The sequence below is a fragment of the Protobothrops mucrosquamatus genome, unplaced genomic scaffold, assembly GCF_001527695.2.
Source record: "Protobothrops mucrosquamatus isolate PMUCROS unplaced genomic scaffold, P.Mucros_1.0 scaffold462, whole genome shotgun sequence".
Classification (NCBI taxonomy): domain Eukaryota; kingdom Metazoa; phylum Chordata; class Lepidosauria; order Squamata; family Viperidae; genus Protobothrops; species Protobothrops mucrosquamatus.
In genome coordinates this window covers 996,358-1,009,369 of record NW_015386783.1, presented here as the reverse complement: position 1 = coordinate 1,009,369, position 13,012 = coordinate 996,358, and the positions used below count along the sequence as shown (strand labels likewise).

Here is a 13,012-nt window from a genome sequence, read left to right as displayed (position 1 = left end):
ATGAGTAAAGGTAATTAGGCCAAATTAAGGAATACAGTATTTCCCAGACTGCTGTTTTTTGGATTATCAGACTACATCGCCCGTAGTCCCCAACTAAGTCATATCAGATAGCTCCATTAATGCCATTCATCACTTCTTGAGCTAACTATGCCCTATTCTGCTACAGCAAGGGTCTCCAAACCTGGCAACTGTAAGACTTTTGGACTTCAACTCCCAGAATTCCCCGGCCATCATGTTCCTCCGACTGAGGAATTCTGGGAGTTGAAGCCCACAAGTCTTAAAGCTGCCTAGTCTGGCGATCCCTGTCCTATAGCAATGTTTCTCAACCTCAGCAACTGTAAGATATGTGGACTTCAACATCCAAAATTCCTCCGCCAGGAGGGCAGGGGAATTCTGGGAAATGAAATCTAATACATTTTAAAGTTGTTGAAGTTGAGGAACACTGTGCTACAGCAATCAGGTTGGCAACTGGCGCTGCCTTATTGTTTTAATACGGGCCAAATTTTAAAAAGTGACTGGTAGATTTCCTACCAGTTTCCACCATGAAGGTTTACCTGCCACTGAGTAAACTACCATCAATTGCTGACTCCAGTGTGGAGTGGGGCAGGTAGATGGATGTTCTGGATTCAGAGATCCTCCATGGCTATGACCTTTCAGTCAGTTTTATTCTGAAAGTAAGTCTAGTGCTCTTCTGAAATTCAGAACTTTTGAGTACCACAGATTGCCCATCTTTATCAGGTCACTGCAGAATTCAGAGGTTTTATTAAGCATAGATTTTACACCTATCTATTTACTGATTTTGATGCGTCTCATCTACTTCTGCCCCAGGCATAAACATTTCCAGATTTTTCTTGTAAGCTCCTCATCTCTGTTTGGAGGTTGGCGTAACTGGAACCCCATCAGCATTTCTGGTACAGGTGGCCTGGCCTGAGGCCACCAAAACTGTGGTAGATGTATCCCAGAGGTCCATTTGCTCCTGGAAAAAGGAGATGGTTACTTTTGAAAGAACGTAGAGATTGGTCAATCAGCCACGCTATTCATGTGGCCTGCCAGAGCTATGCTTGTAAGAGGCAAAACATCAGGAAACGGCTGGAATTAATTCAAAGGAATTCTTTTTTTTTAGGCATTGAAAGGAGCACAAGAGTTGTGCAGAAGGACCAGAATCCAATTTGGAATGAGGTAAACTAGACAAGGAAGTTAAGAAATGTCCTGGAAACCATTTTCTTTACTATTGCTTTGAAAGTTCTCTGTATATACCATAAAGTTACCAGAACTGGAGCTAGGATCAATGAAGTCTATGTTTTTCCTAAACTCCTTAATCCTGGTGACAGTCTCAGTTTTTGAGTTAGTTCCCTCCTAATATCTTCATTTTTGAAAAAAAATCCTTAATAAGGGGCTTAGAAAGGGGAAGGAGAAATATTACAAAACACAGTTTACAACTCTCCAGAATCAGCTTTGATGATGAGGCATTTCAAATTAACTCAGGGCTTACAGTGGCTCAATCAGCACATTTATCAGGTTGAAAACTAGAGAGGATCTCCAGAGTCATTTTATTCATCCCAAATCTAACAAGATACAGAAAGTCACTGGTCTCTTAGGTTTCAAATAAGCCAGGAACCAATTGTAGGAGAAATTTCTCTTTTAGGAGTTTGTTTAATAATGGAGACCAGAAACTCATCCATAGAAGGGCAAATTGCAATTTATTATTGTAGAAACTTAAAAGGGGCAGGAATACACCCCCATTATGTGGCTTTATACAAACCAAAATATATGTGTAATCCATAAGAACGAAGAATGCAGAAAATATACATTAGAACATGGTTTAGTGATAGAAGAGAACATTGATAGCTGAGGGTTGAACTGGGAGATTCTTGGTGTTCTCCACGCTTGTTGGTTTTCTTGCAGACTAGTATGTAGCACGGATGATGTTACCTAGTTTGGCAATAAAATGTCTGCAAGAAAACCCTCAAGCTCTGAGAGCAACAAGGATCTATAATACAAGGACCTCTCTGATGTTTCTGTTCCTTTCTGTTGTCTTCCTAGCCCAGGGGTAGGCAACCTTGGCTCTTTTATGACTCGTGGAATTCTTTGTGTTTGCCCTGCAGACTTTGCTGTGGTATCTGGATGAGGAGCTTCTGGACAACAGTTCTTTTGCCACAGTTAAACTCCTTGAATGGGGCACGAAAATTCAAAACAGGTGAATCATGGAAAGAAGGATCTGTACAATTAGGTTGTCCGACATGGGGACAAATCTGCTGTTTAACTCCAGCCAGCTTCTTCCTTGCTTCAGCCCAAAGAGTGCTGTCCAGTTCACTCCCTTTCATTGCATGCAAAAGCTTCCAGAATAGCAGAATAACAGAGTTGGGACCTTAGAGGTCTTCTAGTCCAACCCCCTGCACAATCAGGAGACCCTATAGTACCATTTCAGACAAGTGACTGTCTAAAGATTAGACAGTCTTCCTAAAAAACCTCCAGTGATGGAGCCTCCACAACTTTCAGAGGCAAGCCATCCCTTCTTCCTCCTAATCCAACTAACCCTGTGGTTGCTACTAGTAACCTCTCTTTCTTCAAAGCTGCTTCTTGACTTTTCCGCTTCTCCCCAACTTTAGTGATTTTGGCAGTGCAGATATATCCTTAGGAGGAGCAGCTGAAAAACCAAATGTTATGATTATGAAGAAGAATCAAAGCCTGCGGAACAACAGTCTGCAGCCAACTGGGGTAAGTCAGGAAGGAAATAAAAATAATGTATTAAACTTGAAGTGCTTTGCTGGGAACTGCGATGAAGACTGGATGTTCACCAACATTGTGGTAATCTCAGAATAAAGATGTTGAAGTATTTTCTGGGGTGCTTCAGGTTGGCTTTTCTGCCTTTTATTAGTGGAATTCAGCCTCTCTTCAGGGCTGCTAAAAAATCTTTTTCCCTATCAATATCAATACAAGCAGGAAACTTTTAATCAGCTGTGAAACCGTCTATTCACTGCCTCTGTTTTCATTTCCAAAATATTAAAGCAGAAGGTTTGCTTGAAAAGGGGAATTGCCCCCCCCCCCAAAAAAGGTTGGTTTTTCTCATCATGTAGAAATCTATTCGTAAGTGGGGATAGATACCATACTTTAAAAAGAAAAACACAGCCAGATTTGCTTTTTACCTATGCATAAATTAAAAAGAGTTCTTGTGATTTTTATGCTTTCAGTGCTCCATAACTCTAAAAATCTGCTTCTCACCACCGGAACCTAAAATGGTGGCACACAGAAGAAAACACGATTTAAAGAAATTGAGTAAGTATTGGGTATTTATTTGGGGGGACTAAAGTATGTTTTGCTTGGAATTTGCATGGATTTTAATTTCCGATTCCTTGTCTGGACTGTTTTGAGCTCTTCGTGTTTAGAAAAAAGTAGGTGTTTTGTAACAAAAAGAGATATGGGTAAAATCTGTGTGTGCTCCTGTTAATGAATTGGAGTAAAAGAAAATCAAATCAAAATCAAATCAAAACTTTTTATTATGATCATAGATCAGAAAGTTGTTTGGGGTTAAGATTCCTGTGTATTTGGGGCTGAGTGTAGGGGTCAGCATGAAGTCCCTGAGCATTCACACTTGACATGGTCTATTGGTGAAGGGTGTTCGATTAATTATAGGAAGACCCAGGTTTTAGACTTTAACCATAGAAATTCCCTGGAGGACTTTGACCATTCTTCTTTCAAGAGTTATAATTTGGAGAAAACTAGGAGGAGATAGTGCTATATATGCTGCCCTGATCTTCCAAAAGAAAAGTGAGAAATAATTCTAATAAATAAATATTTGAGAGCTTAAGAAGAATGTCCCACATAAATGTCAAGTGTTGATAATGGTGCTTCTTGGCCTCTCCCGCAGTCTGTTGCCCCGTCTTTGCCAAGGCTTCTGGCATAGAAGAATTTACTCTGAAAGAAACCGAGGGGGCTCAAGTCCCAGCCCCAACATCAACCCCCATGAAAGAGCTTTCCAACAAGAAGCAACTGTTCCAGGTAACGCAACAGCTCACTCCGCTCTTGATACTTGAAAGAAAGAAATACATTGAGAGGACTGGTGATTTTTCAGCAGATGTTATTTCTGTTGCAATTCTTGTAAATGGAAATGGATCTTTAATGAAGTCCAAACACCACCAATCATTTATTTCAAACATGGTCTCACCAGTGCAGTGTAAAGCTGTACTATCACTTAACAGAATAACAGAGTTGGAAAAGACCTTGGAGGTCTTCTAGTCCAACCCCCTGCTCAAGTAGGAACCCTAGACCAGTTCAGACAAATGGCTGTCCAATCTCTTCTTAAAAACCTCCAGTGCTGGAGCACCCACAACTTCTGAATGCAAGTTGTTCCATTGGTTAATTGTTCTGTCAGGAAATTTCCTCTTAATTCTAGGTCGCTTCTCTCCTTGATCAGTTTCCATCCATTGCTTCTTGTCCTGCCTTCAGGAGCTTTGGAGAAGAGCTTGACTCCCTCTTCTCTGGGGCAGCTCCTCAAATATGAAAACACTGCTATCGTTTTACCTCTACTCCTAATTTTAATTAAACGAAATCCTTTTCATTAAAGCATGAAGACTTTCATTAATCTATAAATAACTATTTATTATTCTCAATGTTCCAGAAACGTGTTAACTCTTTAGGACCCTCGTATTAAACTTACAAGAGCTAATCTTCAAAAACCTGAACAATAAATAGATGGCTGCAAAATGGTCAAGTTTCCTGTGTCTCTTCAGGGACATGTCATGGTCATCCCGATTTTTACAGACCATGTATGGTGGTGCTAAATTGGAATGACACGTTCCTGGAAAAATGAACATTTCTGTTTTCCTCAGGAAAAAAAAAAAACAGTTCCTGCCACCAGATCATCCCGTTTTCATGCTACTGGCCACTTGCACACAAAGCTGGATAACCAGTGGTGGGATTCAAATAGGTGAACAACCAGTTCTCTGTGTGGATGCCACTTCCAGAAGTCCATTCTGGGCCTGGGCAACAAAAAATTAGCTACCGGTTCTGCCAAAGTGGTGTGAACCGGCTGAATCCTTCCACTGTGGATAACCCACAAAAGTTCCTAAAGCATTTGGACAAACTTCATCAGAACATGAAATGGTGCATCTTCTGAGAAGGCTTTCAGGATGGGACTGACCAGCCATTTCTCCCTTGCAGGTGCGAGTTGTAATCATTGAATGTCGACAACTGCAAGAAAACAACGTCAAACCAGTGGTGAAAGTAACTATTGGAGATTATACATTCCGGACAAGAATCAGACGTGGAAACAATCCATATTATAATGAGGTTAGCATTCTGGACATTATTTTCTGGGATTTGAAGATTTTTCACAAGCATTTTACTCTGTTAGGAAAAGACGAAGCTAATGAATATTCAATGAATTGAACTGTAGCTCCAGGATCCCAAAGCTGCTTTTTCACGAGGCAACTGGACTTTCTTGTTTTTCTTTGAAGACGTTTTGCTTCTCACCCAAGAAGTTTCTTCAGCTCCTTGGATGAGAAGCCAAACGTCTTCAAAATAAAACAAGAAAGTCCAGTTGCTTCGTGAAAAAGCACCTTTGAGGTAACTATGACCTGGATGACTGAGAATCTCCATAGACATGTAGCTCCAGTGAATTGGTGGTCACCAAGAACAGAGCTGGATTTAAGGGTATCTATACCTCTTTTCTTTTTAAACAGCACTTAAGGTATGAATTTGCAACATAGGCCAACCATGTAACTCAGTGTGGCAGCCATCACTTGTGGTCAGAGAAAGCCACAGTCAACAAAATGTTGCGTCCCCAAATGGTCAGGAAATATGGAAAATTGCCTTACATCTAATCTATCTCTTGGCTTCTATAATTCAATATCATCTTCAGTAACAACAGAATGATTTTCTATGATACCCAATAGGACATCTTTAACAATTTTATCCAGAGAGGTTTACGATTAAACCCAATTTTTTGTCAGGTGTGCTAGATGTATTCTAACACTCATCTGCACACATGTAATAAACCTAATGAAAAAAAATTGTGATACAGAGCACTTAAACTGAAAGAAAAATAATATTTTAAGATAATGATCGGACTGGGAATCAATGTCCACCTCCTTGCTTTTCAGTATTGTTCTGTTTCTGCTGTGCAACTTTTGTTGGAGAAAAAAAAGTGGCCTTCTAAAAATGGCACTTGCTTCTTAATGACCAAAAGCATGTTTCTGCTTTCAAATAGTCATCAAAGGCCAGTCTAAAGCCCATTCTTATGCAGAACTGCAAGAAAATAACATTAAACTTTGGTTTGCTTATCCTGTAGACCTTCGTCCAAAATTTCAATGAGACACCTCTTCGACTTTTTGATCAGTTTATTACCATACAGGTAAGCAAGCAAATTCTGTTCCTCGTGCCCTTTTTTGGACATCTCAATTCCATTATGGATCTTCTTGTGCTTCCTTTCTGGAAACGATCATGAAATATTTGTCCTGGCCAAGATGAAGCTGCATTGCAGCAGCAGCAGAAACAGCACTAAAAATGGAATCTAAGAACAGCCACCTTGAGCCCAACAGAACTCCAGATGGGACAAGAGCAACAAATTAAAAATGAGCATCCAGATGTTATTCCAACCATGGAAGCTGTACTAAATTACTGTTGGCGCTACCTTTGCTTCATTTTGCCACAGTTGTTCTACTTCTATGTGCAGGCTTTTGTAGTCTGATATCTTCTCCAGTTCTTTCTCTTCTCTTCTATTATTATAATAAGTAAGTTTTATAATGGGAATTTCTACATGATCTTAAACAGGTGCTGAACTCTCGAGCTGTCAGAGCAGATGCATTCATTGGTGTCTTCAAGGTGAGCAACTGCTACTTTACTGCTGACCAGATTTACAAACTTGGTAGACTTCTAGACTTTTTAACAATGCTTAGTCAATGCTTTCTGGTCTGCTATCTTGCCTATTATCCTAACATCAGGTCAATTATTTTTCTTGTTTAATCTGTCAACGAAACGTTTAGCCTGTCAACCCAACATGGAAACTAATCAAGCAGAGAAGCAATCTAGCACTAAGAAGAAATTTCCTAACAGTGAGAACAATTAATCAGTGGAACAACTTGCCTCCAGAAGTTGTGGGTCCTCCGTCACTGGAGGTTGATGAGATTAGACCACCATTTGACTGAAATAGTATAGGGTTTCCTGCCTGAGCAGGGGGCTAGACTAGAAGACCTCCAAGGTTCCTTCCAGCTATGTTATTTTATCTTCTTCCCCCACCCTGCCCCAGAAACACTCAATACCATAAAATATCTAATGTTGATCTTCCCAAGCTTGGGGAAAGTCAGACAGGAGCAAAAGAACACAAAGAACTTCTGACTTTTTTCTATGCAGTAGCATTCTTTAAAAAAAAAAGTTAGAGCCTCAAGCTTTTATCTTACATCTCAAAATATTTTAAGCCATTTCTGTAAAAACTTCCATTTCAAATTTCAATAAAATTTCAGTCTTCATTTTTTTAAAAAAGAAAAAAATCCAAATGGTACCACTGGAAAATTATTATCATTTTATATAATGTTTTTGTAACTCTTTTTTTTTTTTTGCTTCCTGGGCCCTTCCAGTGACTTATGCCATTCTTTTTGCAGATTGAGATGGGGCTTGTATATGACTCTCCAGGTACGTGCTCCATTTTTACCTCATGGAAGGTAGGATGAGGATATGAGATTTTCCCTGTCACATGACATCTATTTGTAGTCCTCTGGAGTAGGGGTCTCCAAACATGGCAACTTTAACCCTTGTGGACGTCAATTCCCAGAATTCCCCAGCTAGCATAACTGGCTGGAGAATTCTGGGAACTGAAGTCCACAAGTTGTAAAGTTGCCAAGTCTGGAAATCCATGCTCTAGATGTTCTTTCATTTTGTAAAGACCAAATCTACTTTGAGTTGGGGTAGCGCCCAAAAACATGTGGCCATCAGCTTTTTTGAAATCAACAGTAGAATGGTTTGCCATTGTCTTCTTCTGAGATTCTTTTTGAAGAAGCTGGAGGTCTCCCACCAGGTCCAGAAAGGGTCCAGACATCTCCTATGGTTTCTCCTATGTACTTTGTCTTCTTCTGTTGACGGGGGAATGAATACCTTTCCAGATGAAGCATGGCTGCAGATATCTTAGTTAGAACCTTGAGATCAAGATAATATTAAAAGCACAGAGCACTTAAATTTCTAGTGTGTTGACTTCCCATTGAATTTATTGTCTTAGTTTAAAGAATGCCTTTCAAAAAATGAAATTAGCAGAGAGCTAGTTGGATACCATTAGATGTGTCCATACATTAGGGCCAATAAATATTTCCATACCTAAATCATGACTAGCATTCATGATCCCTGGAATTTTAATCTAGCATTTTAATCACTAGACTAAACACAAAAATAGTTTCTGCCAATCAGGGACCATATAAAGGCAAGTTGTGTCACATGGCTGAATAATCAATTAGATTTGGCTGTGTGGATATGAGTAGGGTTAACTGAGGACAATTTAGAGCATTGGTGTCAAACTCGCCGCATTACATGACACGTCGCGACGTATCGCAACTTTTTTTGCATTGCCAGAGCTGGCGTGGGCACAGCCTCTGCATGATGCAACTGATTTAGAGTGAAGGCAAGTGTGGGTCAGTATATTTGTTATTTCCTTTCTTTAGGTCATGCTTTGATTAACAAATGGTTGAGCCTCTATGATCCAGTGAATCTCAACGCTGGATTTAAGGGCTATGTGAAGGTCACCCTTTGTGTCCTGGGAGCTGGGGATCGTGCACCGGTAAAGATCTTCTTGTTTTAATATAGTCAGCAATATAACATCATAATCCAGGATCGTTGAATATGATGCTAGGTATTAAACTGTTACATAAAAATGGAAAGATAAATATGTTGGGCATCAGTAAACATGTTTATGTGAGGCTGGTATCTTCATTAGATCAAAAAATAGCATGCAGTCGAGGGAGGGAAGGAGGGAGGGAGGAAGGAAGGAAGGAAGGAAGGAAGGAATATCAATAAAGGTAGCTCTAGTGATCCTGTGGAGTTGATTTTTCTGGTCTGGTCTTCCTGGTGGGATTGACAGGTTCTCATTTGGCCATGAAGCTCATTAGATGACCACTTTGGTCTAATTAAACAGAATGTTTGATGTTTCACTTAATGATCCTGTCACTTAGCAATGGAATTGCCAATCCTTATTGTGGTTGTTAAGCAAGGGCTACCTATATACCTAGTCCAATGTCTTCATCACCACTCTACCTTTTCCTCATGAGCTCACAGTGATATTCATAGCTTTTCTTCCTTCTAATTCTCTCCATAACCTCCCTACAAGGTACGTTGGGCTAGAGATACTGACTCATGGTCCAAAGTCATTAAGGAAATGTCCTTGAAATGAGATAGACTGGAACCTGGATCTTCTTCTCCAACACAACATCACATCAGAATCTAGAACATTCAATTGAGTTTCTGTGGGAGGAGATCTATGAATGTTGCTTACAGATGGATTGATTCCTTCTTTACTCTCTGTAGGATCTGGACCAGCCAGCAGAGACTGGTGATTTAGAATCCAACCTCCTCCAGCTAGCAAGTGTGCCAGCTGCACGCACAGCCTCCCTCCAGCTGTACATCTACCGAGCAGAAGATGTTCCACAGAGTAGGTGCTCAAGTCAACAAACCATCCCTTTGTTCTACTGAGGAAATTAATGGCTCTGCCAAAGACAGGAATCTGGCTGTGGGTGCAAGAATGAAGGGGTGGCAATTCTAGTGTTTCTGACCATGTATGGTTGTTGTGGAACATTCATTCAGCCAGAGAGCCAAAAGAGACTGGAGATAATTTGCTTCCTGTAGAGAGCAGAGGTTGTAATATCAGGGGTCTTTGGTGCTCTCCGAGCTTGGTTGTTTTTATGCAGACATTTCATTACCCAAACTAGATAACACCATCAGTGTTAGTGCTTGCCCTGTCAGAATTAATGGAGTGATCTTGCAGGTTCTACTGCCCCAATGGCAGTTGGTTGGACCATTTACTGTTATCTTCTTTGGCAGTTCTTGACTGAGGCATTGTTTGCTTCTTGACTGATCACTGCATAAGTCCTAATATCTTGAAATACAGTTGGCTCCAAAGCATTTGAAGGGAGTGGGAGGTCAACTCTGCCAATTTAACTTTATGAAAAGACTGTATGAAGATGTTCTTCTCTAGTCTGGTATCCATTCCTTAAATGGGGTCGAGAATCTACAGTCAATAGGGGCCTTAAAGCCACCCAGAAACTCTTTTATGGTCTTGGAGCTGCCCCAGAGTATCCCGGCAGTTGGAGAAGCCAACAAACAAAGTCTCAACCAACCATGGAATTTACAATTACAATTATAATTAATTGTTAATGGTCTCATCATCTATTTCAAATGCATCTAGTCTCTGCATAGCCACCTTATCTTCCATCTTCCTTCTTTCCATTTTCTATCCACAACCTAGTTATCATAATACATTTTTATTAGTTTATCAAAATATAAAATACAAAGAGAAATGTTAAAAAGTAATAGAAAACTAGGAGGGGGGATGGAAAAAGAAAGAAAATATGGTGTAAAGAGGGAAAAGGAAAGGAAAGGAAGCACCAATTTCCAACATCCCAGTTTAAATCCTGCTTCGGACAAGCCACTCTGTGCAAGACATAAGCAGAGAGTTAAAAGGCCCCCTAATTCCCCCCAGACCTTAATAAAGTGGGATGCTAAAAATAAGCCTATTCCTTATTTTTTAATTAGCCTTTTGCTTGATCTTCTTTGCAGTACAAGATGGCATGGTGGCACCTTTCACAGCATCATCTGTGGATCCCTTCAGCATATCTGTGGACCCTTCTCTGGAAGTTAACTTTGCAGGGAGAGTGGTGGGTGTGGACTAGAAGACCTCCAAGGTCCCTTCCAGCTCTATTCTGTTCTGTTCTGTTCTGTTCTGTTCTGTTCTGTTCTGTTCTATTCTATTCGATCTCTGTTTTAGAAGTCAGGGGGACATTTTGCTGGATTATTACTTTGCCTGTCTGCCCCTGATTGATTTGCTTTCTTTCTCAATTATGTCCAGCTAAGGACCAAGGTCATTTTTGGAGACACCAATCCTGTGTGGAACCAGGTGCTCTGTTTCCCCATGCAGGTAAGCCGGAGAGAAAGGACTGGCTGTCACTGACTGCAGGCTAAATTTATCAATAAGCAGGAGAACGCCCATGCATATACTTCTTTTCTGACTTGGGTCTCCCATTGCTCCATTTATTGGGTCCCATGTAAAGGTAACAGAAGATTGAGAACAAAAGCAGCGAACCCATGTAGTCCTTGAGTTAGAAGCATAATGGAGCCCGCCTGTCATCATTGTGACACATAACAGTCATGAATGAGGTCACCCATGTGACCAACCCACCCAATTTTGCAACATCTTCCATTCTGTTCTGGAGTTTGGACATGAGAAAGTATGGGAATTCTCTCTCACCCATGAAGATTTCCCTGGTGAGGGACACTGAAAATGTTATTAACCATTGTATACCTAACTTCATGGAGAACTTAGTCACAGCCACCTTCTACAAGGGTTAATAACATATTCTGTCAAGAAAACCCCTGCGATGCAGTCACCAAGAACCAAAGAAGCTTCAAGGGAGCCTTGTTTTTATTTTTATTTTGTATTTTCACTGTAGTTGCCTTCTATCTGTGATCTCATTAAGCTCACTATTATGGATGGGTGAGTACCAGCAATTTCTGTTATTTCTGCACTGCAATACTGTATAAAATCTTGAATGTTTGTCCCGAAGCATTTGGATAAAGCATATCCTGGTATTTTTCAAACATGATGTGTCATGCATGCTACCATTGGAAGCAGCAGGAATAGAAAAGAAGACTCATTATAGTTTTTCTGTTTTAAATTGTAAATCATCCAGAGTCGTTCTGCAATCAGTCAATCTGCAAAGCAAAGCAAAACAACCATTATACACACACACACACAAACACACACACACACACATACTTTTTAGTCCTCTGTCTGCTATTCCCCATGACAAATCAATTTCTTCATGATGAAGCTTTTTTTAATTTATTTTTTATTGAAAAAACGATACTGGAGTTCTATTGAACATTTTAAGCAAAAATTTCAATAGCCCTTAACAGTTATCTGGTAAAAATAAGACAATGTGATGGTATCAGAATCACTGAAAGGGGAGTTGCAGTTATGGTCAAACACGATCAGCAGAAATCTGCTTTATTTCACTGCCTGTAATTGAGAAGCAGCCTTTCCTGTTTACACTATATATATATAATTATTTTTAAAGAGCGATTGTTGTCCCCAATTCGGGTCTGAGCCGGATGCTGCGGCCAATGGAGAACACCAGACACGGGATGGAGGTTTTGTTTCCTTTTATTGAAGTGCTCCAAGAAAAGGGGTCCTGGCCAAAATGCCAAGGGACCTTGAACGATAGAATTAAGAAAACTTTATACATTTTCACCAAAGCAGAAGGTGGGATAAGGTGGGATATATAAGAAATATCATCTCATAAACATTTTAACAATGATCTAACAATTATTCTGTCCATCTCTAGTCATCCCTATTCCCAAGCCTTGGCTAATGAATGCTTCAGGAGTTATCTAATACACATCCTGTTTGCTCCAGGCCAGCTCTATTCCTAACTTTTAGCTGAGCTATACAAGATGGCTAACTCTTGGTTACTTTTACCAGTTTTCTAACCACCCAGAATTGTTACAAGCTTTACACATGCATATTCCCTGTGAATAAGCATTCTTATTCAAGGTTTGGACAAAACTCAGCAGCACTTTTTCGTGCGGCTGCTGATAAAAACGGGATCGCCAACATGATCACCAACGTCCGATAATGGATATGGCAGAAGAAGAAGAAGAAGAAGAAGAAGAAGAAGAAGAAGAAGAAGAAGAAGAAGAAGAAGAAGAAGAAGAAGAAGAAGAAGAAGAAGAAGAAGAAGAAGAAGAAGAAGAAGAAGAAGAAGAAGAAGAAGAAGAAGAAGAAGAAGAAGAAGAAGAAGAAGAAGAAGAAGAAGAAGAA

General features: G+C 40.1%; 1 protein-coding gene across 1 annotated transcript in view; it reads left to right on the top strand.

Moving 5' to 3' along the window:
* The window catches only part of LOC107287965 (myoferlin-like), a 44,677-nt gene continuing 31,665 nt past the window's right edge, over positions 1–13,012 (top strand). The window contains exons 1-12 of the mRNA XM_029284249.1: positions 1–10; positions 1,124–1,179; positions 2,106–2,197; positions 2,610–2,718; positions 3,892–3,999; positions 5,161–5,289; positions 6,290–6,352; positions 6,772–6,822; positions 7,599–7,629; positions 8,646–8,761; positions 11,042–11,110; positions 11,643–11,686. Coding sequence (XP_029140082.1) covers positions 1–10; positions 1,124–1,179; positions 2,106–2,197; positions 2,610–2,718; positions 3,892–3,999; positions 5,161–5,289; positions 6,290–6,352; positions 6,772–6,822; positions 7,599–7,629; positions 8,646–8,761; positions 11,042–11,110; positions 11,643–11,686 — 878 coding nt within the window. The remainder of the gene's footprint in view (positions 11–1,123; positions 1,180–2,105; positions 2,198–2,609; positions 2,719–3,891; positions 4,000–5,160; positions 5,290–6,289; positions 6,353–6,771; positions 6,823–7,598; positions 7,630–8,645; positions 8,762–11,041; positions 11,111–11,642; positions 11,687–13,012) is intronic.